The sequence below is a fragment of the Rhinatrema bivittatum genome, unplaced genomic scaffold, assembly GCF_901001135.1.
Source record: "Rhinatrema bivittatum unplaced genomic scaffold, aRhiBiv1.1, whole genome shotgun sequence".
Taxonomy (NCBI): Eukaryota; Metazoa; Chordata; class Amphibia; order Gymnophiona; family Rhinatrematidae; genus Rhinatrema; species Rhinatrema bivittatum.
Genome location: NW_021820783.1, coordinates 84,215 through 112,121, shown reverse-complemented (window position 1 = coordinate 112,121; position 27,907 = coordinate 84,215). Strand labels below are relative to the sequence as shown.

The 27,907-nt window shown below is 43.7% G+C and overlaps 1 protein-coding gene across 1 annotated transcript in view; it reads right to left on the bottom strand.

Annotated features, from left to right (window-relative positions):
* LOC115082132 (vasoactive intestinal polypeptide receptor-like) overlaps positions 1–27,907 on the bottom strand; it is a gene marked incomplete at its 5' end in the record, with an annotated part of 152,367 nt that overhangs the window by 51,556 nt on the left and 72,904 nt on the right. Inside the window, one exon of the mRNA XM_029586389.1 lies at positions 16,292–16,395. Within this exon, the coding sequence (XP_029442249.1) occupies positions 16,292–16,395 (104 nt within the window). The remainder of the gene's footprint in view (positions 1–16,291; positions 16,396–27,907) is intronic.

Below are 27,907 nucleotides of genomic sequence, written 5' to 3'. Positions count from 1 at the left end.
TTACAATTTCATAACTCTAACAGACCAACTAGAAATCCGTACATAGCCACTCTGCAAACCCCTTCACCAAAAATATTTAAATATGCATCTACTAAAGCCCGTGCCCTGTCCCTTGCTGGCCCTATGTTATGGAACTCCATGCCTACTGATTTACGTCTTGAACTGTCTCCCAAGATATTCAAAGCAAAGCTCAAGACATGGCTATTCACTCAAGCCTACACATGATCTCTACCTGCTCCATTATAGCCTTCTCTTACCCTTCCCCTCACTCACAATAATCATTATCTCTTATGTGTCGTCTCCCTCACCCTCATCTTTTCTACTCCATGTAACTCTTGAATTTCCTGTATGTAATCGCTTTCCCTGTACATAATCACTACTCGGCTCCCTTTATGCTTCATTACCCCACTCTTATGCCTATTCTTAGATGCAACGTCCGTCATAGTCTTGCACCCTAATTCTCAATCTTTCTTTCCTCCTGCCCATCCCCCCCTCAGCTTTCCGTCAATTTAAGTTATTTTTTCTCCCTTAAGCTTTGCCCTAATTTATACCTCGTTAATTTATTAAGTTGTGTTGTAATAGCTACACCTTGTTTCTATTAATTATTTAAGTTATTCACTGTTACTGCATTAGCTGTTTTATGTATTGGTTTTCATTTGTTTCCATACTGTTTTATGTATAACACTATGGCGTATGTTTTGTTCTCTGTACACTGACGTGATATCTCTGATGATCGGCGGTATATAAAAACTAACAAATAAATAAATAAACAAATAAATAAATATGGCGAACTGTGGACTTTCTGACTACGGTCTGCGGATAGAGGACCTGTGGACCACAGAGTGTGGACTGTGGACCTTTGGACTCCTGACTGCGATCCTGCGGATAGCAGACTGAGTCCACCTGCGGACCCACGGTCAGCCGGGTGAATCCACCAACCTATTCCTAACCACCTGCAAACCTTATCACTTGTGATCCTGCGGACTTCACCACCTGCCTTTAGCAACAAAATCTCAGCTAGAAATGGAATTAAAAATCAGATCACAACCTATACATGGTCAAGGAAAAACCTAATGAACAACAAAAACATACATCCAAACAAATCTAATACAATTCTACAACACAATTTATGCAGATCATTAACTGTTAATAATAATATGTAAAACATATATACATAAAATAAAATTATAGTAATGACATTCAAAAGCAGTTGGTATGGCAGAAGTTTTCTTCTCTGAGATGGGATTCTCATGGTGCCTTCCATCAACTGGCCTTATTTATCTAAAGCTAAACCACTCCTTACGAGCATCTGAAATTTATGTCATATCCCCAAAAAGGTTGTGATGTCTGCTGTGCCTAAATGAAGACACATGTCCTGTAATGTGAATTTTAAGTATAACTCCTGAAATAAATTGCAAATTGTTTAAATAAGTTTGATCTTAATTATATGAAGTATGAATAAAGAGATAAAGAATATGGACTCTGTACTTGGTTGTTTAATCTTCTTTATGCGGTTGCCAAATTATCCTTATGGACACTAAACCTGCAATTATTTTATTTTTATTTATTTAATTTATACTCTGCTTTCAGGCATTTCAAAGCAGTGGGTACTGTGGGTATTTTCCTGTCCCCAAAGGGTTTACAATCTAAGGGGATAATTTTCTAAAGGAGTTACGCGCATAAATGTAACTCTATTGTAGCAATTTTAATAAGCTCACTTACTCAAGTAAAATGTATTTACTCAAGTAAAACCCGGTTTTCTCGAATACATGTTTCTTAAAATCAGGCCCTAAGTTTATAACTGAGGCAAAGGAGGGTAATGTGACTTGCCTAAGGTCACAAAAGAGCAGCACCGGGATTTGAATGCTGGTTTCTGCAGTTCATAACCTGCTGCTCTAACCACTAGACATATGCATTATTACCAGCTCCCTAAAGGGTGCAAGCACCCCAGGACCAGTATTTTAGATACTTGCAACATTCGTCACTGGCTTTAATGGTAAAATCTGCAATTGTATGAATCTATGTAAGTTGTAGCAAACTTCCAGAAAGAAGAAATGGCACTGTACCTTCATCTCTCTAAGGCTTCCTTTCTCGTTTTCCCTCCTCTTAAAAAGCTTGCATCTTAGAAATGTGAATATTTTTCAACAATGAACATGCAATACTTTATTCAATTTCAAAGAAATAAACATATTGCATATAATTGCTTTGCCCAGGTGGGATCACAAACTGCATGAGTTTAGGAAATTAATCAAGAAGGAATTAGAAACAGCACAAGCTTTCTTAGTAACAGTGTTTAGCTGCATGCTACAGTCCAGTTGTTCTTAGAAAAGCAGCAAAAATTCCAAAATCTCATTGTGGTCAGAAGTGAATTAAGTGTCTCAAAGGAGGGCCTTTCGCATTCCTGAGTCAGAACAAGGTACTTCTGAACCTGGAAACCATGCCAGTTCTAATCTTGAGAACTCTTTTCTAAGGGACCTCAAAGGAATGGCCAACCATCAACTGACTTATTCTTACTTTTCAATGGCAGATCAGACTTCTTTGTAGGCTCTCTCACTGCTTTCTGTGTGGACTACAATTCACCTTATCAATGCTGACTAAATACGCTCAAATATTTCCAAGGAGTCATGTGACATTCATTGTACTGTTGGACTGGAAAGCTCTTTGATGATGTGAAGAAATGCGGACGTCTCTTGGTGGGTATTCTCAAGATGGGAACATTTTTTTGTTAAAGGTTTCTTGCATGACTTTAAGCTTCCCCCTTTCTCTTCCCTACTGTTGAGGGTCATGCTTTAAGATAATCTGCATCGCTAGGACAGTGGTTATTTCTAGATATGGGGCTGCCTATTTTGAAAGAGAATAGCCTGCACTGTGCTTTGAGTAATGAATTATACTGAAGATATACTTCTAAGCAGAAGTCTGATGTGAAATTTTAGATGACACGTCTTTAGGGGTGGGGGGGGTTTGTTAAATTATCTTTCAATACAGACCTTTTTCATTACAGGCCATGTGGTGCTACGTTATTATAAATGTATGTGGTCCCTTATATATTGTCACGAAAAGAAGATAATGAAGTTTTAAACTAGCTACATGGATATTGAACACAGTCAATGTATGTTAAATAGGGAATTTGAGTTATTTCTGAAGGAACAACAAGAGTTGTAAATACTGGAGTGGTAAAAAGTGAAACTCTAGACTAAAAGTCATGAGGTTGATTCTCAGAAAAATTAGTATGGATGCTCTAAAACACTTCTCTTTGCCATCTCCCTATGTAACACCCCTCTCTATGTTTACTTTGTGCCAAGGGAGAGAACTGTACAAGAAGAATAACCCTCACTTACACCCAGCGTATGAGGGGACAGAATGGAGAGTTGCGGGTTACATTAGTGACTCTGGGATAGATAATCCCAGTGCTCTGATACACTTTTCTCTGTTTCCCAGTGGTTTATACTCCAGACCTGGGAATGGGGTACAGAAAAGAAAAAAGCACCACTCCACTGTAAACACTTTCGCCAAATTTTAATTCACGTGCGCGCGTAAGAAACGGGGGTTACGCATGTGGCCGGGCCTTGTACGCGCCGCACACATCTTCAAAGGGACCTGGCCACACGCGTAACCCCCGTTACATGCTGAAGGGGCAGTCCGGGGGGCAGGGAGGGACGGGGCTGGAGGCGGCTGGTACAGCGGCCATTTGCCGCTGTACTGGGGAAGGGACTGCCGTTGCTCCAACGAAGCAGTAAGCAACAAAATACAATTTTTAAAAAGTAGGAGAAGGGGTTTAGGGGGTGGGGAGGAGAGGAGAGGAGAGGGGAAGGTTAGGGTAGGGGGTAGGGAAGTTCCCTCCCAGTCCGCTCCTTAATTGGTGCGGACTGGGAGGGAACTTCCTTCCCAGTCCGCTCCTTAATTGGTGCGGACTGGGAAGGAAATGGGGAAGGCTGTGATGCGTCGCCGCGCAAAGTTTGCTTAAGTTTACCCTCCCCCCTTGTGCGTGCTGCCCGAACATACGTGCGTGGATTTTAAAATAATGTTTGTGAGCAAGTGTGTAAAGTTACTCTAAGGGATTTTGGGGTATAAATTGGTATAGATATAGCCAAGCAGGCATTTTCTTTATTGCTCTTAATGATCAGTATGGCCGTGGCTAACTTAGCACCTCTTAAGTACCATACCATTACTGGATAAATTATACCTAACTTCATTGTATTGGTTTGCCCCTCCATTAGAACAAGTTTGCCTCTTTTCCTGCCTGATCAGTACTATATCTATTGTGCTATTCCAAACTGATAGTAAAAGTATTAAGGGGTAGATTTTTAAAGACGTGCATGTGCCATGCCGGCGCGCGCATGTTATAAATTCGGCGCGTCCATGTGCATGCACCAGATGGCACGTGGCACTTCTTTAAAAGAAGAGCAGAGCCGCGCATGCGCCTATGCAGGAGCCAGGTCAGGCAGAGAGGCAGCATCAGCGGTGTCCCTGCTGCAAGGAGAAACGGCAGCGGCACTCGGGCCGCGAAGGAAGGCGGACGACAGTGGCTCCAATGCCGCAAAGAGTGAAGACTGCTGCGTCCCCTCCTGCCACTCCGCAGTGGCATCAGGCCGGGTGAGGGCAGCAGCAAGTGGCAGCAGTCTGGGGCAGCGTCGGGCCGCATCAGGAGCAGGGAACCGGCGGCGTAGGGCCAGGGGATGAGTGAGGCTGCTCGCGGTCGGGGCCCGCAAGCAGCGAACGCAACAGGGGCAGGGACCTGTACTGTAGAACCCTGCCCCATCTACCTACTCAAGAACCATGAAAAATATGCCTGCTACATGTATGGCTTTCTGTAAAAGTCTCGCTCTTCTCATGTCCTTGTCACAAATCAGTGCCATGGCATGCAGAACAAACCACAAATTCAGAGGAATCTGTCATGGACCAAGATGTGAGTGCCCCTCCTATATAGACTGCTAACTCATTTCAGATAAGACACCATTTAAAAACCCCAACAGACTGAGTTGAATCTAAATTGATAACCTGGAGATCTGTTTTTTTTATTGATTCTTCTGTTTTTATACAGTGTTCCATCCTTCAGAAGGTTGTTCAAAGTGGTGTACAATAAAATATAACCAACAAATACAGAATAAAACAAACAAAAAAAAAATCATAGAATCATAAAAAATATCTTAACACCAGTCCCAGCTCAGATTAAACCAAAAGAGAGACTTCAGAACACCTGCCTGTCCTGAACCACTTAATAAGCTGTGACAATGTCTTTGAGCCAGTGGTAACTGATAAACTGGAGGACCTAGCGTAAGTGAAGCAAGATATTTTGACAATAATAGGTTTGTTTCTGTCTGCTTTGGTTTGGATTTTTTTTCATCTTCTATCCATTATCTATATCAGTGGTGGGCAAACTATGGCCTGCGAGCCAAATGCGATTCTGCCTACCACTGGGACACTGTGAGGCCTGCTGATGTGTTTGACATCATCATCATCATCATCATCATCAAAGGCCAAGTTACTGCCCTTGATGACGCTCAATGCTTGAATATGCAGGTTGGAGCATTGGCACCTGCAAGGAGAGACTCTGTTCGTCCGTATGCTAGCGAGGTTCCCACCCTCTGCCAGTGAGAGACTGTTTGTCGGTGCTGGCGGGGTTCCCACCTGCCGCCAGTGAGGAGAGGTCCTGTGCTGCTGTGAGTAATAAGGGAGTAAGGGAAAGGATAAAGAGGGAGGCCTGGCAGGGACAGAGAATAAAGAAAGGGAAAGTGGTGAGTATGGTGAGTGAGTGAAATGGAAGGGATAAGAATGACCGGGAAGGAGAGGGTGAGTGATTGGGAGGGAAGCCGTGAGTGTCAGGGAAGGGAATGAGTGAGTGAGTGAGTGAGTGGGAGAAAGGGCAAATGACTGAGTGGGAAGAGGGTGAGAATGAAAAACAGAAGAGTGTTAGTGGAAGTGAGGGGTGAGTGACTAAGAGGGAAAGAGATTGAGTGGGAGGGTGAGTGACAGAGGGAAGGGTAGGAATGGGAGGGGAGAGAAATGAAGGGAGTGAATGGGAGAGAGTGGCTAAAGGTGAGTGACTGAAAGGAAAGGGTAATAAAGAAATGGAAAAGGGGTGAGTGGGTGAGTGACAGAAGGAAGGTAAGCGATTGAATGGGAGGGTGAGTAACAGAGGAAGGGAAGAGGATGAGGGGGTTGAGTGACCTAGAGGAAAGGAGAGTGAATGACTGAAGATGAATGAGTTGAAAGGGCAAAGGGAGGAAGGAAGTAGAAAAGAAGAGTGAGAAGAAGAGATGGTAGAAGAGTGCATGAGTGTGTGTGTGTGTGTATGTGAATGAACGTGTGTGTATGTGAATGAACGTGTGTGTATATGAGAGAGAGAGGAGAAAGTTTGTGTATACTCTCCTCTTCTTCCCCTACTAATCCAAGTCTACAATCTCAGGATGACTGGAAATGAAACATTTCCAGGTGTGGGAGAGGGGGGGAATTTTTTTTTTTTATCCTTATTAGTTTTAATTATTGGGTGTTCTATTAGTCATCGGTTTTGCAATATGCTTTTTATTAGTATGGTTTCCTCTCTGTTGTGATCGATTTATATTTCTTGACTGTTTGAAGAGGAATGGTGATATTTCTGCTTTTGCATTATTGTACTGCATATGAGTTTGACTTTTAGCATTTCCAGTCCACATTTTTGTCTGCACCTTACTATTTATACTTTATGGCCTGCATTTGTGACTGAGGTTAGGTGGTCTGCTAGCTGGGAAAAGGCCTTGTACCTGTTGGGTTGAAGGTTTTTCTGATTCTGGTAGAGGCTGAGATTTATGATTGAAGGGGCTCCTTGGGTGCTAAAAATGATGCCGCTTAAGCGTGCTGGATACTGAAATGCCTGCGGCAAGTGGTGGGGATTTGTTTGCTGTGTCGAGGAGCTCCAAGGGGGACTGCCTCGCCCTGCTGCGCCCCGCTCTACTCTACCCTATGGCCCTCGTTGCACTTAATTACTTGTAATGTGGCCCAGAATAAAAACGTTTGCCCATCCCTGATCTAAATTACTGACAGACTTTGGGGCCCATTTATCACAGTTCTGCACCTATTTTACTCCAGTCAGGGCCAGCATTAGACACACTGGGGCCCAGGGTACAAACTAAAAAGTAGGCCCAGCCAGTGTCAGGCGCACTGAAGTTCTGCCTCCGTGTCATCAGTCACCTTTGCAAAGGCGGCCCCTTATGTCACTTGAGCTATGGAAAATTGCCCGTCTTTTAACCCAGCCCTAGCTCCAGTGTAAAAACTGTACCAGCCTTATGAACAATATCCCATTATCAGAGATCAAATGCATATGGTCAAGAGTCTTTGCTTTATAATTTTTTATTCTATATATTGTTCATAAGACTAGTTATCTTAATGACAAAATATAAAACTCAGCGCTCGTTTTTCTCTCTCTTTTTTTCCATCTCTTGTGATTTTATATTGGATTAAGCTGGTGATTCCTGGAGACAGGTCTTTCCTCCTCACTAGATTGAACAATGCTGGATTTTTGAATCTTAATGCATGCACCCTATAGGAATTAGTCTGAGATTCAGACTTCTGAAAAATTGTGAAGATTGGCATCCCTTTGGGAAAGTGCTCTATTAAATTTATGTAATCCTTTAGATGGTCATCTATATCATTGGGACCCATCTATGACTGGTTGTTCTGTTCCTAAGGACTGTGAATCTTTTTTTTTTTTATTTGAGCATATAAATAGCTGTGTGTTTTCTTCTCAAAGTTGGAGCACGTAATAAATATTCTCCAGCGAGATTGTAAATCTGGCTGACAGACATTCAAGTTTCCTCTTAACCAGGCACCCAGGTTGGGGCCAAAATGCAGCTGCATAAGGAGATGCAGTAAAGCAACCTAAAGCCCCATACAGCAACATGAAGGAATGTGAAGCTAAGTAGCATTTAGAATATGTTTTCTTGTTTTTGAGAGCTATGGAATTCTATTATGTTGAGCATCTCACCCCAGGATAACATAATTTTCATAGAAGTTAAAATGCTCATATGAACTGCCCATGAATAATCAAAAAAGACAAAGACAGTTCTTTCTGCATTATTGTATGAGTACTAGGGATGTGAATCGTTTTCCATATCGTCTTAACGATAGAAATCGTGTGGCAGGGCAAGAAAATCGTCTTAGGCACGATTTTTTAGTTAAAAAATCGTTAAAAAAAAATCGTTTTTTTTTTCCGATTAGTGCGCACTAACTGGGAGTTAGTGCGCACTAACTGAAAATGATACAATTTGACACTTTTCAGGTCAGTTAAGGTCAGTTTAGGAATGAATATGTATTCCTATTGGCTGCCCTCTTATTTATTCATGTTACCAAGTTTCCTACTGACAGTATATGGGGGATGGGAAATGGAAACAGTTGGTAGCTTGACAAAACAAGTAATGTGATCAGTCAATGTGACTAGAACTTGTGCCCTAACCCTGATACCAGGGGTATGGTGATCTTCCTGCACACAGTGCCCTATCCCTATTAATACCAGGAGTGTTGTGATCTTCCTGCACACAGTGCCCTATCCCTAATACCAGGGGTGTTGTGATCTTCCTGCACACAGTGCCCTATTCCTGATACTGGGGGTGTTGTGATCTTCCTGCACACAGTGCCCTATTCCTGATACCGGGGGTGTTGTGATCTTCTTGCACACATCCCGATATCAGGGATAGGGCACTGCATGCAGGAAGATCACAACACTCCTGGTATTAATAGGGATAGGGCACTGCATGCAGGAAGATCACAACACTCCTGGTATTAATAGGGATAGGGCACTGCATGCAGGAAGATCACAACACCCCTGGTATCAGGGATAGGGCACTGTGTGCAGGAAGATCACAATACCCCGGAGGAGTGAGGGTCAGGCAGCTCCCCCCTGTCTGTGAAGCCAGCCTCTCACTAGTAATGCAGGGAGGGAGCTGTCTCAGACTTCACCATCCTCCCCCCCCCCTCACCCACACACCATTCACTAGCTGGGACATGGGGGAAGTCAGGAGTGAGGGTCAGGCAGCTCCCCCCTGTCTGTGAAGCCAGCCTCTCACTAGTAATGCAGGGAGGGAGCTGTCTCAGACTTCACCATCCTCCCCCCCCCCCCTCACCCACACACCATTCACTAGCTGGGACATGGGGGAAGTCAGGAGTGAGGGTCAGGCAGCTCCCCCCTGTCTGCGAAGCCAGCCTCTCACTAGTAATGCAGGGAGGGAGCTGTCTCAGACTTCACCATCCTCCCCCCCCCCTCACCCACACACCATTCACTAGCTGGGACATGGGGGAAGTCAGGAGTGAGGGTCAGGCAGCTCCCCCCTGTCTGTGAAGCCAGCCTCTCACTAGTAATGCAGGGAGGGAGCTGTCTCAGACTTCACCATCCTCCCCCCCCCCTCACCCACACACCATTCACTAGCTGGGACATGGGGGAAGTCAGGAGTGAGGGTCAGGCAGCTCCCCCCTGTCTGTGAAGCCAGCCTCTCACTAGTAATGCAGGGAGGGAGCTGTCTCAGACTTCACCATCCTCCCCCCCCCCCTCACCCACACACCATTCACTAGCTGGGACATGGGGGAAGTCAGGAGTGAGGGTCAGGCAGCTCCCCCCTGTCTGTGAAGCCAGCCTCTCACTAGTAATGCAGGGAGGGAGCTGTCTCAGACTTCACCATCCTCCCCCCCCCCCCCCCACCCACACACCCTTCACTAGCTGGGACATGGGGGAAGTCAGGAGGGAGGGTCAGGCAGCCCCCCCCTGTCTGTGAAGCCAGCCTCTCACTAGTAATGCAGGGAGGGAGCTGTCTCAGACTTCACCATCCTCCCCCCCCCCCCCTCACCCACACACCATTCACTAGCTGGGACATGGGGGAAGTCAGGAGTGAGGGACAGGCAGCTCCCCCTGTCTGTGAAGCCAGCCTCTCACTAGTAATGCAGGGAGGGAACTGTCTCAGACTTCACCATCCCCCCCCCCCCCCCCTCACCCACACACCATTCACTAGCTGGGACATGGGGGAAGTCAGGAGTGAGGGTCAGGCAGCTCCCCCCCTGTCTGTGAAGCCAGCCTCTCACTAGTAATGCAGGGAGGGAGCTGTCTCAGACTTCACCATCCTCCCCCCCCCCCTCACCCACACAACATTCACTAGCTGGGACATGGGGGAAGTCAGGAGTGAGGGTCAGGCAGCTCCCCCCTGTCTGTGAAGCCAGCCTCTCACTAGTAATGCAGGGAGGGAGCTGTCTCAGACTTCACCATCCTCCCCCCCCCTCCCTCACCCACACACCATTCACTAGCTGGGACATGGGGGAAGTCAGGAGTGAGGGTCAGGCAGCTCCCCCCTGTCTGTGAAGCCAGCCTCTCACTAGTAATGCAGGGAGGGAGCTGTCTCAGACTTCACCATCCTCCCCCCCCCCCTCACCCACACACCATTCACTAGCTGGGACATGGGGGAAGTCAGGAGTGAGGGTCAGGCAGCTCCCCCCTGTCTGTGAAGCCAGCCTCTCACTAGTAATGCAGGGAGGGAGCTGTCTCAGACTTCACCATCCTCCCCCCCCCCCTCACCCACACACCATTCACTAGCTTGGACATGGGGGAAGTCAGGAGTGGAGGGTCAGGCAGCTCCCCCCTGTCTGTGAAGCCAGCCTCTCACTAGTAATGCAGGGAGGGAGCTGTCTCAGACTTCACCATCCTCCCCCCCCCCCCTCACCCACACACCATTCACTATCTGGGACATGGGGGAAGTCAGGAGTGAGGGTCAGGCAGCTCCCCCCTGTCTGCGAAGCCAGCCTCTCACTAGTAATGCAGGGAGGGAGCTGTCTCAGACTTCACCATCCTCCCCCCCCCCCCTCACCCACACACCATTCACTAGCTGGGACATGGGGGAAGTCAGGAGTGAGGGTCAGGCAGCTCCCCCCTGTCTGTGAAGCCAGCCTCTCACTAGTATGCAGGGAGGGAGCTGTCTCAGACTTCACCATCCTCCCCCCCCCCCCCCCCCACCCACACACCATTCACTAGCTGGGACATGGGGGAAGTCAGGAGTGAGGGTCAGGCAGCTCCCCCCTGTCTGTGAAGCCAGCCTCTCACTAGTAATGCAGGGAGGGAGCTGTCTCAGACTGGTATCAGGGTTAGGGCACTGTGTGCAGGAAGATCACAACACTCCTGGTATTAATAGGGATAGGGCACTGTAAGAGATGACTGTAGTAGATTGAATAAAGATCTGATGTTTCTGCTCTCCTCACACCAAACAAAAACAACACACAAGCAGAGAAGCCCTTCTTACAAAGCTGAGCTAGTGAGTTAAGTAGGAGGAAAAGTAAACATACTGGTGCCAGTGTGGCTACTTAAAAAATACACTTACCAACAATCAATTACATATATTTGAACTGTGTACAGTTCCAGCCAGGACCACCTTTCTAAAATGCACAGTGATTGGCAAATTCAACATGCACTAGCATTTCAGGTGCCTGCTAACAAAAATAATAAACAAACAAGTTCTAGTCACGTGAGTGCTGATCATTACATTACTTTTATTGTCAAGCTTCCAACTGTTTCCATTTCACATCCCCCCAACCATATTGGTAACATCAATAGATAAGAGCACAGCCAGCCAATAGGAATACATACATACATATTCATTCCTAAGTGACCTTTACTGACCTGGGAAGTGTGAACACTTTGTTTCATTTTCTGTTGGTGTTCGTTAGTTTCCAGTTCCATTTCCCATCCCCCCAACCATCACCTCAGTGGTAACCTTGGTAATATCAATAGATAAGAGGGCAGCCAGCCAATAGGAACACATATTCATTCCTAACTGACCTTCAGTGACCTGGAAAGTATTTATTTGTATCATTTTCAGTTAGTGCGCACTAAATCGAGTTAATGCGCACTAACTCCCCGTTAGTGCGCACTAACTCGAGTTAGTGCGCACTAACACGATTTAACGATTTTTAACGATAAATCGTTAGAATTTCTATTGTATCGTGTTCTATAACGATTTAAGACGATATAAACATTATCGGACGATAATTTTAATCGTTGAAAAACGATTCACATCCCTAATGAGTACTCCTATCACTTATTAATACTAAGGGGACCCACTTTTTGTAGTATTGAATTGTTTTCCCTGGGCATACATCAGACTTTTCATTTTTAATATTCTCTAGGACTTTAATTTGAGCAGCCAGAGTCAATCTCGGCCTGTTCGTGGAGGCCCAGCATCTCTAGCCCTGCTCCCACTCTTGTCCTCATCAGCCCTGGATGGTAAGGGCAGCCTCACTTTGACAGCTCTGAGGTGCTTTGTAATTTAGTAAAATTTTAAGTAGTGCTGATGTTATTAATTAGAAGTAAGCTTTATTTGTATTTGGTTTTCGTTAACTGTTAATTTTATTGTTGGTTTTGAACTTTTTTATATTTATTTTTTTTATTATATTTATTTATTTTATTTATTTATTTGCAGTTTTTATATACCGACATTTGTTTAGTAACCTCACATCAGTTCACAGATAACAGAAACATTGCAGCTGTGCGAACTAGAACAAACATATGCAACAGTGCTTTACAATAAACATTTACATATATAATTTTATATATATATATAAAATGTATCCAGCCTTTACAAATGATGCTCAAGGTGGCTCACATCATTATTAGAAAACTACAACTCCCTGAAGCATTGGGTAAAAAAGTGACTTGCCCAAGGTCACAAGGAATGTCATACCCAGAAATGGGTTTTGAACCCTAGTTTCCCTGGTTCTCTGTCTAATGCTCTAATCTTTAGGCCTCAACATCTCTCTGCTGTATTGATGAAGATTATATTTTCTTTCTTGATTATTGCAACCCATTTTGAGCTTATGGGAGAAGAGGATTATAAATCAAATTATGTAACTTAAGTAATAATATGTAGAATATTTAACAGGCATGCAGGACTCAACACTATTTTATTTATTTATTTTATTTATTTAAGGTTTTTCTATACTGAATTTCTTGATGCAGATCAAATCAACTCGGTTTACATCGAACAAAAGTTTTAACAATAACGTAGCCAATAAACATATTACAAGAGGCAGATATTGGCAGCGTCAAAAGTTACATTATAACAAGGGCGAGCAACTGGGGATTAGGAAAATACTATTCCAGTATAAGGATGGGCAATTGAGAGAAATAAAATAGGAAATGAGACAACATTTCCTATTTTGTTTCATTTCATTTTCAAAGTGAAACATTTGAAAATCTGATGAAATTTCATTAGTTTTCATGTTTCATTTTGAAAACAGAAAAATTGATCTGTTGGGTCTAGGCGCAGGTACAAAACCGGGGCCTCACTTAAAATTGAATTTTAAAAGCCCGACGCACGCCAAAACTGGGAGATACATGATATATGTTGGGCCAGTGCATGCCGAGTAGATTTTAAAAGCTGCCCAAATATACCATATCTCCCGCTGCATCCATAAATGAGAAGGTGGGGGGGCATGGGCACTCCTGGATTTCAACTTTAAATTAGCATCCCCAGCTGCATAACTTTACTGATGCTATGAAGGACATGAAAGTAATAAAATAAAGATAAACAGATCAATTGGTGGGGTTTTAAGGGTTGGGGTTAACAGGGGAGAAGAGTGGCTATTAAACTAGGTGGGGTTGAAAGTCCTATCCCTAACCTGGGTGAACTGTGAAAACTGGTAACGACATCGGCATATGTGTCTATTAAAATCTCCCCAATTACACAATAGAAGAGCCATTTCCATGCATCCCCTTAAAATTGCGTGCACATGTGTGTGCACATTCAGGTTATTTTATAAAATGCACACATTTACATGTGTAAGTTATAAAATGGTCACATCCCTGGGCGCAGACTGACAAATGCATTCACATGTACACCTGTTTAAAATTACTGTCCCAGGGAATAGGTGGAAGGCCAAAGCCGGAACCTGCAGCCGGAACCTGGGCCTAGGCCCAAGACTGGGATCTCACCTAGAAAAAGTCAAAGGCCAGATGCAGGACCTGCAGCCTAGACCCGAGCGTGATGTCGAGGTCTCAGCCGAGACACGGGCCCAATGCCAGAGACTCAGCCGAGACCCCAAAAATTGATCAAACTTACCTGCTCCATCGAGGATCCAGCGTCGCGTTCCAGGCCCAGGCCCCGGACAGATCCTAGGCCCAATGCTGTAGCTTTGTCCAGACTCAAAGTCTTGACACTGGAGCCTTGGCCTGGACCGGATCCAGGACCTGACCTGAAGGCTGGGTCCCGAAGCCTGGGCCTAGGCCTAATTCAGAAACCAGATTCTGATGCCAAGGCCTCAGCCCAGGTTCAGGCCCAGGCCCAGTATCCAAGCCTCAGAGGTGTTCGGTCCTGTCTTCTTTCTTCTTAGATGAAATGAAGCCATCCACTTGCGAGGCGCCAGAGTTAATTAACTCCTGCGCATCCTCCCCAGTGGGGGATACTATTTTGATGAAGAAGAAAGAAGATAGCAACCTCTGCTGGGTAGAATGTGCAGGAGTCAATTAACTCCCAAGTGGATGGTATCATTTTGTCAAAGAAGAAAGAAGATGGTAATGAAGAACTCTGAGGTCTGGGTGCTGAGCCTGGGCCTGACTTTGGACCAAGGCCCCAGCATTGGAACCAGTCCTCTGGGCCAGGCCCTTATCTGGGCCGAGACATCCGTGTCTGGCCCCAGACACTGTACCCAGGCCAAGGCACAGGCATTGGGCCTGGGTCCAGGCTGAGGCCTAGGTATCAGGATCAAGCCTCAGGAACTGGTCTCTGGACCAGGCCATGGCGTTGGACCCAGGCAAGGCCCAGGCATCCCCACTGGACCGGGTAAGTGGGGGCTGAGAAGGATCCAGGCCTTGGCATTTTTTTGGGTGGGAGGGATGGTTGAGGGCATGGGAGACCTCAGGAGGCCCGTTTCTTTTTTTTTTAGTTTTTCTTTTTTTTTTAATGTTAATTTTGTTTTTTTAACTAAATAAATGAAATAACTATTAGACAAAATGAAATTTGTGAAAAATGAACCCCTCCAAAGCGAAATGAAATTTTTTTTTCTTTCCCATCCCTAGTCCAGTGTTTAGACTCAGCATGAGTTGTGGGCATAGAAAAGGTCTTTATAACAGAAAGTACAGAATTGGATATTTATTTATTTATTTATTAAAACAAACCTTCATTTAAACCATAGAGGTCGCTGTTAAGCAGGCCGGTAGATATTCAGTGGAACCATAAGCAGACTAAGGGCTGAATTTTAAAAGGTACGCATGGGCACAAATGTACACCCAATTTTATAACATGCATGGGCAGCCGCGCACATGTTATAAAATCCAGGGTTGGCACGCGCAAGGGGTGCACAATTGTGCAACTTGCGGGCACCGAGCCGCGCAGCCTTCCTCCGAAATCAGAGCGGCCTCAGAGGGAACTTTCCTTCCGCCCCTCCCACTTTCCCCTCCCCTACCTAACCCACCCCCCAGCCCTACCTAACCCCCCCCTTACCTTTATCGTATAAGTTGTGCCGGCTGCTGTGCTTGGAGGCTCCACCCCTGCCCCCACCCCGCCCCATTTTTCAAGCCCCGGGACATACACGCATCCGTGTGTAGCCGAGCCTATGCAAAATAGGTTTGGCGCGTGCAGGAGCGGGTTTTCAGGGTTATGAGCATAATATACGCGCGTAACCCTTTGAAAATCTGCCCCTAAGTGTTTCACTGAATATGTCTGGTTAAAATTACCTGGAGAAAGTTATCTGGATAACTTTAGTACAGGTAGGTATCTGCCCAAGCTTACCCATCTAACTTTAGCTGGGTAGTGAATATCAGCACCCACTGACTAAAATGTAACCATGCCCCCTGAATGCCTCCTTCATTGCCTTTTTTTATCCAGCTGAATTTTGTGTGTGTATTGAGTTACCCAGACAAAATTTAATTGGATAGTAGAGGGAAAAACTCTAATCTCACGTTTTGCCCAGGTACAGGGTCAAAATTTACCTGGACAAAATCCTTTGAATATTGACCTCACAGTCTTTTAGATTAGAAAAAGACATGTGTGTAATGGTTTCAGTCTGCTCAATGTAACTCATTCTACTCAATCATGCAATTGCCAAGAAAATGATAAAACTACGTAGGCTGGATTTAGTTTCCAGGCAAAGATTGGACCAAAAAATAGAAGAAAGGCCTATCAAGTCAATCTGCTTGCAGAAATTTGAACTACCAAATAGATTTTGTTCATAGGTTTAAATTTCTTGCAACTCCAGGAAAGTAAAATATTTCACAGAAAATAAATGTGTTTCTGTGAAACTTAAATATGGTCTTTAATCAGTAGATGGAACTATTAGATTTCTTACACACCTCTTCAACTCGTGTATTGTTGCTGTCAAAGCCACAAGCTGCTCCATAACTAGAAGGGTACATTTCTGTCCAGCCTTCACTGGTGCACATTTTAGAGACGTTACCTGCAAACAAAAGGAGAATACAGCTAATAAGGCAACATTTTTTAAAAATCATTTAAAAAAAAATCTGAAAACATTATTTGATGTTGACTTTGAAATCTACGAAAGATATATTTTAGAAAACAGTTAATTTAAAGTTTATGCAAACTAAAAATATTTGAAACAGAATGTAGGAAGGAGTTATAACAACATCAACAAAGAAGACTTGTGAAGTCAATATTTAAAGATTTTCTCTGGGTATCATTTCAAGTTACCTGGACAAAAGCCAATATTAAAATTACTCTCTCATTGTCCAGCTAAATTTTATCTAGTAACTCTTTGATGGAGGTGTTCTGGGGACATTGTTATGGTTGCCAACCGGCTCGAGATAGTCAGAATAGGTTGATCCAGTCCTGGTTTTACCCCATTGCATTGTGGGACTTATTCTGATTTCTCTATTGCATTCCCTAAGAAAAGCAAAACTGTAAGTATCTCCATGCAGGGGAGTAAAACCAGGACTGGATCAACCTTTCCTGAAAATTTGGAGCCAGTTGGCAACCCTAGTCATGATTACATTTTAGCTGGCGAGAGCTGATATTCAGTGCTACCCAGCCAAAATTAGCGGGCTAAGTTTGGTCAGGAAAAATACCTGTCCTAAAGTTACCTGGACAACTTTATCTGGGTGATGTTTACTGGGTATCTTCAGGAGAACACTTATCTGGTTATATTCCACTGAATATCTACATAAAGTTATCTGGGTAATTTCACCCGAGTAACTTTCCTGCTCCTCGGCCTGCTCGAGAGCTGACCTCTGAGTGTTTATTTTTGAGTACTACTTACGAAGGTTTTGGGATGTATTTGCTGGTAATATTAACTTCAAAGTTTTTGGCATGAAGTGCAACAATGTTTAATCAAGTCTATGCAAGTTAAGGGCCGGATTTCCAAAGGGTTACACGCGTAAATGGGTTTTACGCGCACCGGGCCCATTTTCAAAAGGCCCGGCGATGCGCATAAAGCCCCGGGATGTGTGTAAGGAGCGGTCTGGGGGTGAGGAGGGGGCAGGACTGGGCGGTCCGGGAGCGGGACACGGACGTGGCCAGAGGCTCCCGGCACAGTGGGCCGTTTGCTGCTGTGCTGAGAATCGCGTGCCGGCAGTTGGCCTGCGCGCACAACTTACTTCAGCCCCAGGGCTGAAGTAAGTTTTAAAACAAGAAAAAAAACCCAAAAAAAGTTAGGGGGGAAAGGGCGGGGGAGGTAGGGGAAGGGAAGGAAAGGTGGGGTGGGGGGGGAGGGAAGTTCCCTCCGAGGCCGCTCTGATTTCGGAACGGCCTGGGAAGGAACAGGGAAAGGCAGCACAGCCCGGCGCGGGGTTGGCACGCGCAAGGTGCACAATTGTGCACCCCCTTGCATGCGCTGACTCCCGATTTTATAACTTGCGCGTGCCTGCATGCACAAGTTATAAAATCGGGCGTACATGCGTGCGCGCCAGGTAGTGCACGCACACGTACGCCCACACGCACCTTTTAAAATCTACCCCTAAATGTACTAATAAAAGCAGAAATTTTAAAATGAAGCACAATGTTAGTTTGGTGCAGGGGCAAACTGTATTTAGCATCACATTAACGGAGGACACATATTTTATGGTGCTGTTTTCTTTCATTTAGTATGCAGGCTATTTCACTTAGGATTTGTGCTAAAACAAAAGGATTTGCAGACATACCAAAACTGATTCAGTGCAAGTTAACGCCATTTAATATACATTAAAAGGGTTTTAGAGAGTATTGCATTTATTTAGTGAATGCTAAAACAAGAACAACAAAAAAGTGGAAAAAAAAAAAAACCCTTAAAAAATAAAATGAGAGAAACAAAACTTTTTTTTTTTTTTTAGCTCCAAACCCCTAGAGGTCTACGTCTATTCTTTTTGAGTTCTATATCTCCTTATTCCCACTGATGAAAAATGTATTTATAATACAAATGACTTTGAATTCTCCGGGCAATTCTGCAATGCAGGAGAATACTGGGCTGTATATCCTTCCAGAGTCATATTTAGGACCTGTATTAGCTGAGCTTATTTCTCCACTTCTGTGCGTATGGCAAAAACACAAACTTAGGAAGTCAGGCTCTTTCTATTCAGAAGAATGTTTTTGTATCCTGTGTTTTGGCTACACCTAGGAGATACCAAGAGGTTGATTTTAAAATGAGCACACATGCACCCATACGTGCACGTATTGGTGGGCGAGCGAGGATACATTAGAATTTTTAATCGTGCATACATGTATGCGCCTATGTTTTAAAATGTGCCAATCGTCCATAAGTGTATGCTCCTAATTTTAAGAGATTACTCGAGCACAGCTAGCGTGCATGTGTTCTCAATAAGACCATGTCAGCTTTTATGCACATATTGTCAGTGAATTTTAAAACATGCTGGCCTGAGGCACATTCCCAGTTTTACAATGAGTCCACCAGTTTGTCCAGTTAATTGTGAGGTCTTTCAGACCCCCTCGGGTTCTTCACCCTGCACGCTGTCCAGTTGACCCAGACCATTCATCCTGTTCTTATAAGCCCTAAAAGCTGAGCTCTACAGAGCTGCTCCTCATGAGGAGGAGCAGTAAAGTTATGTGGATATCTAGCGTACACACACTGTGGGTTTCATTTTTAAAATTCAGAGTTACACATGTAAGTCTTGGCTCTGCCCCAGAATGCCCATGCTTTCCTACCCCCTTATTCCTTACCCATGCACAGATAAATACACACTTATTTTCTGCTTTTTAAAATACGCATTGCTCGTGCACAGACTACATAAACCTGTATGTGGTCATTTTTGCACAAGCAACTGCAACAGCAGTTTGAGCAAGCAGCACATCTTGCATAACTCTGTTAGTTTTGAGATACTAACATATGGGGAGGCCAATATTTAATGCTACTTAACTGGATAAGGGGTGGCCACTGAATATCTGGCAATGTTCAGCAATCTCCACTTAGCCAGATAAGCCGCTTATAAGTAGTTAGCCAGAAATCTAATGAGCGGGCAGTGGGTGGATCGAAGCTGCGCTACTTAACTGGCTAACAAGTGATATTCATACTTATCCAGTTGTTAGACCTGCCAAAGATAGGCAGATATAACTTATTTGGCTAATTAGTGCCGAATATGGAGATATTCAGCAACATAGATTTTAAACCCCCCTATGCGCACTGAAGCTGAGCGATATGCGTATGACTCAATGCGGCACGCCACGTGGCTTTTAACACCGGTACAGGCACGGCGTACCTCCCGGTACCTGCACATTAAAATTTTTCACCAATAGCAGTGAGGTGTGGGCTTGGTCTGGGCGGAACATGGGTGGGCCAGAACTGTTCCATGAAGTCTGTGCATTAAAAGGCCTGCACGTGTAAATTTTGGGGGTTATGAGTGTGGTGAGGCCCTTTGTAAGATGCATGCAGCACGTGCAGGGCCCAGTTATGTGCATAACCCCCGATACACACCAAAGTGCCAGGCCATAAGAAAGGGGCGGGCCAGGACAGCGCCATTAGATGCTTTCCCTGGGAAGCGTGCACCAGCAGCCAGCCAGCGCACGAAAGATACTTCTGCTCCTGAGGAGCAGTAAATATGAAAAAAAAGGGGTATAGTTAGGTTTAGGTTAGGGGCTGGGGAGGAGAGGGAGAAAGGTAGGATGGGTAGGATTAGGGTTAGGGAAGTTTCCTCCCAGTCCGCTTAATTGGAGCGAACTGGGAAGGAATTCTAATGAGAGATGGCATAGTGGAGTCCTTACTTGCAGGCCGATACAGTAAAGTGTGCTCCAGCGGAACGCACTGTTAACCCGTGTTTGGGCGCGCGTTTTCGATGCGCTAGCTTTACCCCTTATTCAGTAAGGGGTAATAATAGCGCGTCGAAAACGCGTGTCCAACCCCCCCCCCCCCCCAAAACTAATGGTGCCCGCAACGATACAGAAAGCAAAATATGCAGCAAAGCCGCACATTTTACTTTCAGAAATTAGCGCCTACCCAAAGGTAGGCGTTAATTTCTGCTGGCACCGGGAAAGTGCACAGTAAAGCAGTAAAAACTGCTTTTTTGTACACCCTCTGACTTAATATCATGGCGATATTAAGTCGGAGGTCCCAAAAGTTAAAAATAATTTAAAAAAAAAAATTTAAAATCGGCCCGTGGCTCGCGGGTGTGAAAACTGGACGTTCAATTTTGCCAGCATCCGGTTTCTGAACCCGTAGCTGTCAGTGGGTTTGAGAACTGACGCCGGCAAAATTGAGCGTCGGCTGTCAAACTCGCTGACAGCTGCCGCTCCTGTCAAAAAAGAGGCGCTATGGACGCGCTAGTGTCCCTAGCGCCTCTTTTTACTGCGGGTTCTAATTTGAATATTTTTTTTTTCTGAATCGCCCCCACAGGAGAGTGGCCTGTGCGCGTGCCGGCTCTCCCGCAATTTTTACTGTATCGGCCTGAATATTAGAAGTTTATAGCATCTATACCTTATACCTGTATATATACCTTAACATTTTTGTTTATCTGCAAGACTGGAACTTAGCTAAACAAACCATTTAAATATTGACCCCATACTATTTCTATGAAATGATTATTGATACACAGTCTCAAAGGAAACTAAGAGAAAATATGAAGAGATGAGTAAACTCATGATCAACTTCTTGGTTCTATATTTCACAATCTCTCTCTATAACTCCACAATCAAGTCTAATCATTTATTAGATAGCTTAAATGTGTAGCACAGGTCAAATGATAAATTAACTTAGTATGCTGCACCACAATCTATGACATATTTTAAGCTGAGTTTCTCTGATTAGGAACGCAGAGCTCTGGCTGTGTTAATCATGCTACATAACAATAACCCTCACAATAAGTGTAATTAACCCAAGGTCTGTAGGTTTACCGCTGTTGGTACTTTCTGATAAAATTATCCTTTTGTTGCTTTTGCAGTAACTCACTGTACGACTGCACCTGGATCTGTTTGTTCTTGAGTTTCTAATTTATTTCTTTGTGATTTTCCAGTACAAATGTTGAAGCTGGTGTCATTTTATTTATGTAACATAACATTCTCTGCAGAGCATCACATTTTTTAAGTATATCTGAATCTTTTTAGAAGTTGACACCTATTAAAGGATCAACAAAAAAGATAGTGACATGAAGTTTCAAGTGTATGAGCTTTTGATGTCATCCAATCTTGAAAGGACATGTGTTATACCACTCTTTTTTTTTATTGGTCTTTTAAAATGTATCTCAACCTACAACATCTCCACTATTTATGCATGCTATGCCTAAATCATTCTAAAAAAAAACACAAGGCACTATAATTTATAAGTCTCTAATAAATAGATGATGCTAATCAAATACCATCTTCTTCTGTTAGAATGTTGATCCTTTGACCATGGTACCACTTTTGATACTGTACTTATATCTAATGACAGCTCAAGGCTGAGCAGTGCTCTGCAGAAATATCTATTGTGATTTCATATAACATTTCTGTTCAACATATATTTTCTCTTTTATTCCACCTCATAATGGTATATAATCAATAAGCTTCTCCCATCATTGTTAGACAAAGCATATTGGCCCGGATTTTAAAAGGCCTACGCACGTAAATCTGGTGGATTTACGCATATAGGAGGGCTTACGTGCGCCGGGCCTACTTTAAAAAGGCCCGGCCACGCGCGTATAGCCCCGGGACACGAGTAAGTCCCCGGGCTTCGGAAAAGGGGCAGGGTGGTCCAGGAGATAGGGGCAGAGGCTCCCGGCACAGTGGCCATTTACCACTGTGACGGGGGATCACGTGTCAGCAGGCTACCGGCGCGCACAAGCTGCCTAGAGGTAGGCGCAAAAGGTAGGACAAAAGTCAGGGGGGGGTCTAGGTTAGGGCTAGAGGGTGGGAGGGTTAGGGGAAGGGGAAGAGAGGTTAGTTTAGGGGGGAGGGAATGAGGGAACTTAATTAATAGCAGGTAATGGACGTCCTCCAAAAACTTATCCAATCCTTTTTTAAACACAGCTATACTAACTGCACTAACCACATCATCTGGGAACAAATTCCAGAGTTTAATTGTGCGTTGAGTGAAGAAGAACTTTCTCCGATTAGTTTTAAATGTGCCACATGCTAACTTCATGGCGTGCCCCCTAGTCCCTCTACTATCCAAAAGAGTGAAAAACCTATTCACATCTACCCATTCTAGACCTCTCATGATTTCAAACACCTCTATCATATCCCCCCTCAGCTGTCTCTTCTCCAAGCTGAAAAGTCCCAGCCTCTCTAGTCTTTCCTCGTAGGGGAGCTGTTCCATGCCCCCCATCATTTTGGTAGCCCTTCTCTGTAGCTTCTCCATCACAACCACATCTTTTTTGAGATGCGGCAACCAGAATTGTACACAGTATTCAAGGTGCCGTCTCATCATGGAGCGATACAGAGGATTTATGACACTTTCTGTTTTATTCACCATTCCCTTTCCAACAATTCCCAACATTCTGTTTGTTTTTTTGACTGCCGCAGCACACCAAACTGATGATTACAATGTGTTATCCACTATGACGCCTAGATCTATTTCCAGGGTAGTAGCACCTAATATGGAATCCAACACAGTGCAACTATAGCATGGGCTATCTTTCTCTATATGCATCACCATGCCTGTCCACACTAAACTTCATCTGCCATTTTGATGCCCAATTTTCCAGCCCCACAAGGTCTTCCTGCAATTTATCACAATCTGCCTGTGATTTAACTACTCTGAACAATTCTGTATCATCTGCAAATTTGATTACCTCACTTGTCGTTATGTCGTATTTCTTTCCAGATCATTTATAAATATATTGAAAATTAAGGGTCCCAATACAGATCCCTGAGGCACTCCACTGCCCACACCCTTCCCCTGAGAAAATTGCCATTTAATCCTACTCTCTGTTTCCTGTCTTTAACCAGTTTGTAATCCACGAAAGGACATCGCCACCTATCCCATGACTTTTTATTTTTCCTAGAAGCCTCTCATAAGGAACTTTTGTCAAATGCCTTCTGAAAATCCAAGTACACTACATCTACAGGTTCACCTTTATCCACATGTTTATTAACTCCTTCAAAAAAGTGAAGTAGATTTGTGAGGCAAGACTTCCCTTGGGTAAAGCCATGCTGACTTTGTTCCATTAAACCATGTCTTTCTATATGTTCTGTGATTTTGATGTTTAGAATACTTTCCACTATTTTTCCTGGCACTGAAGTCAGGCTAACCGGTCTGTAGTTTCCTGGATCGCCCCTGGAGCCCTTTCTAAATATGGGGATTATATTAGCTATCCTCCAGTCTTCAGGTACAATGGATGATTTTAATGACAGGTTACAAATTTTTACTAATAGGTGTGAAATTTCATTTTTTAGTTCCTTCAGAACTTTGGGGTGTATACAACCGGTCCAGGTGATTTACTACTCTTAAGTTTGTCAATCAGGTCTACCACATCTTCTAGGTTCACTGTGATTTGGTTCAGTCCATCTGAATCATTACCCATGAAAACCTTCTCCAGTATGGGTACCTCCCCAACATCCTCTTCAGTAAACACCGAAGCAAAGAAATCATTTAATCTTTCCGCGATGGCCTTATCTTCTCTAAGTGCCCCTTTAACCCCTCAATCATCTAACGGTCCAACTGACTCCCTCACAGGCTTTCTGCTTTGGATATATTTTAAAAAGATTTTGCTGTGAGGTTTTGCCTCTACGGCCAACTTCTTTTCAAATTCTCTCTTAGCCTGTCTTATCAATGTCTTACATTTAACTTGCCAATGTTTATGCACTATCCTATTTTCTTCTGTTGGATCCTTCTTCCAATTTTTGAATGAAGATCTTTTGGCTAAAATAGCTTCTTTCACCTCCCCTTTTAACCATGCCGGTAAATCGTTTTGCCTTCTTTCCCCCTTTCTTAATGTGTGGAATACATCTGGATTGTGCTTCTAGGATGGCATTTTTTAACAATGACCATGCCTCTTGCACACTTTTTTACTTTTGTAGCTGCTCCTTTCAGTTTTTTTCTAACTATTTTTCTCATTTTATCAAAGTTTCCCTTTTGAAAGTTTAACATGAGAGCCATGGATTTGCTTACTGACCCCCTTCCAGTCATTAAATCAAATGTGATCATATTATGATCACTATTGCCAAGCGTCCCCACCACCGTTATCTCTCTCACCAAATCCTGCTCTCCACTGAGAATTAGATCTAAAATTGCTCCCTCTCTCGTCGGTTCCTGAGCCAATTGCTCCATAAAGTTATCATTTTTTCCATCCAGGAACGTTATCTCTCTAACGTGTCCCGATGATACATTTACCCAGTCAAGATTGGGGTAATTGAAGTCTCCCATTATTACCGCACTACCAATTTGGTTAGCTCCCTTAATTTCTCTTAGCATTTCACTGTCAGTCTCACCATCTTGACCAGGTGGACGGTAGTATACTCCTATCACTATAGTCTTCCCCGACACACAAGGGATTTCTACCCATAAAGATTCAATTGTGCCTTAGTCTCGTGCAGGATGTTTATCCTGTTGGACTCTATGCCATCCCGGACATAAAGTGCCACACTGCCTCCCGAGTGCTCCTCTCTGTCATTGCAATATAATTTGTACCCCGTTTATAGCACTGTCCCATTGGTTGTCCTCCTTCCACCATGTCTCTGAGATGCCATTTAAGCCTATGTCATCATTCACTGCTATACATTCTAATTCTCCCATCTTACTTCTTAGACTCTGGCATTAGCATACAAACATTTCAAAGTTTGCTTTTGTTTGTATTTTCATTCTGCTTTTAATTGATAGGGATAAGTTATAATTTTTTAGCTCAGGTGAGTTTTTAGTTACAGGCACTTGGACTACTTTTCTTATTATTGGAACTTCACTGTCGGGATGCCCTAATTCTAATGCAATCATTAGTATCCTTTGAAGATACCTCTCTCCGAACCATGCGCTGCTGAGAGACTATCGGCTTTCCCTTTGTTCTAGTTTAAAAGCTGCTTTATCTCCTTTTTAAAGGTTAGCGCCAGCAGTCTGGTTCCACCCTGGTTAAGGTGGAGCCCAGCCCTTCGGAAGAGACTTCCCCTCCCCCAAAAGGTTCCCTCTTCCTTGCACCATCGTCTCATCCACGCATTGAAACTCCGGAGCTCTGCCTGCATCTGGTGACCTGCACGTGGAACAGGGAGCATTTCAGATAATGCTACCCTGGAGGCTCTGGATTTAAGTTTTCTACCTAAGAGCCTAAATTTGGCTTCCAGAACCTCCCTCCCACATTTTCCTATGTCGTTGGTGCCCACATGTACCACGACAGCAGGCTCCTCCCCAGCACTGTCTAAAATCCTATCTAGGTGACACGTGAGGTCCGCCACCTTCGCACCAGGTAGGCATGTTTACCAGGCGATCCTCACGCCCACCAGCCACCCAGCTATCTACATTTCTAATAATCGAATCACCAACTATGACGGCTGACCTAATCCTTCCCTCCTGGGCAGTAGGCCTTGGGGAGATATCCTCGGTACGAAAGGACAGTGCATCACCTGGAGAGCAGGTCCTTGGTACAGGACCCTTTCCTGCTACCCCAGGTTGATGCTCTCCCATTATGAGACCTTCTTCCTCCAAGGCAGCACCAGGGCTGCCGAGTCTGAGTTGGGACTTGGCTACTATGTCCCTGAAAGGTCTCATCTATATACCTCTCTGTTTGCCTCAGACTTCCTCCAGGTCTGCCACTCTAGCCTCCAGAGAATCGGGACTCGTTCTCTGAGATCCAGGAGCTCTTTGCACCGAGTGCACACATACATCTCTCAACCGCGGGTAAAAAATCATACATGTGACACCGATGCAAAAGACTGGGAAGCCCCAAAGTGCTGTATTTACTGTAACTTAAATAACCAAGCAAAGATTGTAAAAATAAAAAAGAACATAAAAAATATCAATACAATGAAAACAATGACATCCTTGTCATTTTAGATTTTCTTACCTCTCTCCCTAACTCTTGGACTTTCATACATAAAATATATCATTATCATGAGGATGGGATAACTAGAGGATAGCTCCAGCATAAACTGGTCAAGTAGAAAGAATATCCCCAGTCCCAAAACTTTAAAAAAAATTTCAAACTGAGTCAAAAACTTAAACTTGTACTCCTACTTCTAAACTATCCCAAAAGATCTGCTAGGTATTTCCATGATACCCTCAACAAAGACCAAAGCAAAAAAAAAAAAAAAATCATTTAACTTTTCTGTTATGGCCTTGGCTTCTCTGAGCACCGCTTTTAACCCCTTGTCATCTATTCGTCCATTCGACTCCCTCACAGGCTTCTTGCTTCAAGTTTAATTGAAAAAGTTGTTATTTTGAGTTTTAGAGCGTCTCTGGTAAGCTTCTTTTTAAATCCTCTTTTGGGCCTGCCGTATAAATGTTTTACATCCAACTATGTTCTTTCCTAATTTTTCTTCATTTGGCTCCACTTTCCAGTTTTTGAAACATGAACTTTTGGCTTTAATAGCCTAATTCACGTCACCATTTCATCATACTGGCAATCACTTGGTCTTTTTGCTACCTTTCTAATGCATAGAATACACATAGGTTGGGCTTTGAAGATGCTGTTTTCTTTTAACAATGTCCATCCATGCTTCATGCAAACTTTTAACTTTTGCACTGCTCCTTTTCATTTTTCTCTAACAAAGTTAATCATAACCATCCTTGTTTAAAGTTAAATGCTACCACAGTAGTTTTCTTTAACATCGTCAGTGCTTATGTTTAATTTCTTTAGGTTATGATCACTATTGCCAAGCGTTTCCATAACTGTTACCTCTAGCACCAGATCCTGCATTGTAGAGTTAGAGTATTGCTGCTCCATGAAGTAGTTATTTAGAGTATCTAGTTATCCCCACTTTCCTTTCCAGTTGCTAATATCCCAGAGAATATCCAGTTTAAACAATCAAATCATCATGTTTTCCCATAATGTCCTTATTCTCTATGTCATTATTGAAACTACTTTTTTCCATGCAGGACCAGATCAAAAATGGTTATTCAATCCTCCTTCCACAGATTGCAATCTTTTGTGGTTCTTGAAACCCTTCCTAGACCCCACGATTTCTGCTCTGTTTCACAATTCTTTTTTTTGGTACAGATTATTGCAATGCTCTTTTTATAGGTTTTACCATCTTATGTGATCCATCCTCTCCAGAGTATACAAAGTTCTGCTGCTAGACGTCTCAACAGGCGTTCCTATATAACCATATTACCCCAATCTTAGAGTCTTTAAATTGGCTCCTAGTTTCAATTCCGGATGCCAATACAAGTTAGCTGTCATTACCATATTGTTATTCACAACATTCACTCTCCATGGATTGCCTCATTGTTAAAAATGCATACTCCTTCTAGATCTTTGAGATCATCCAGTCAAGCTCTCTTGGATATTCCTTCCCCAAAAGAAGCCCACCTTGACAAAACGCATGAATGTGCTTTCTTCTCTGTTGGTACCCTGCTTTGGAACTCTTTTCCGAAAGAGCTCAGAATACTCCGTGAAACAAAGTTCTTCAAGAAA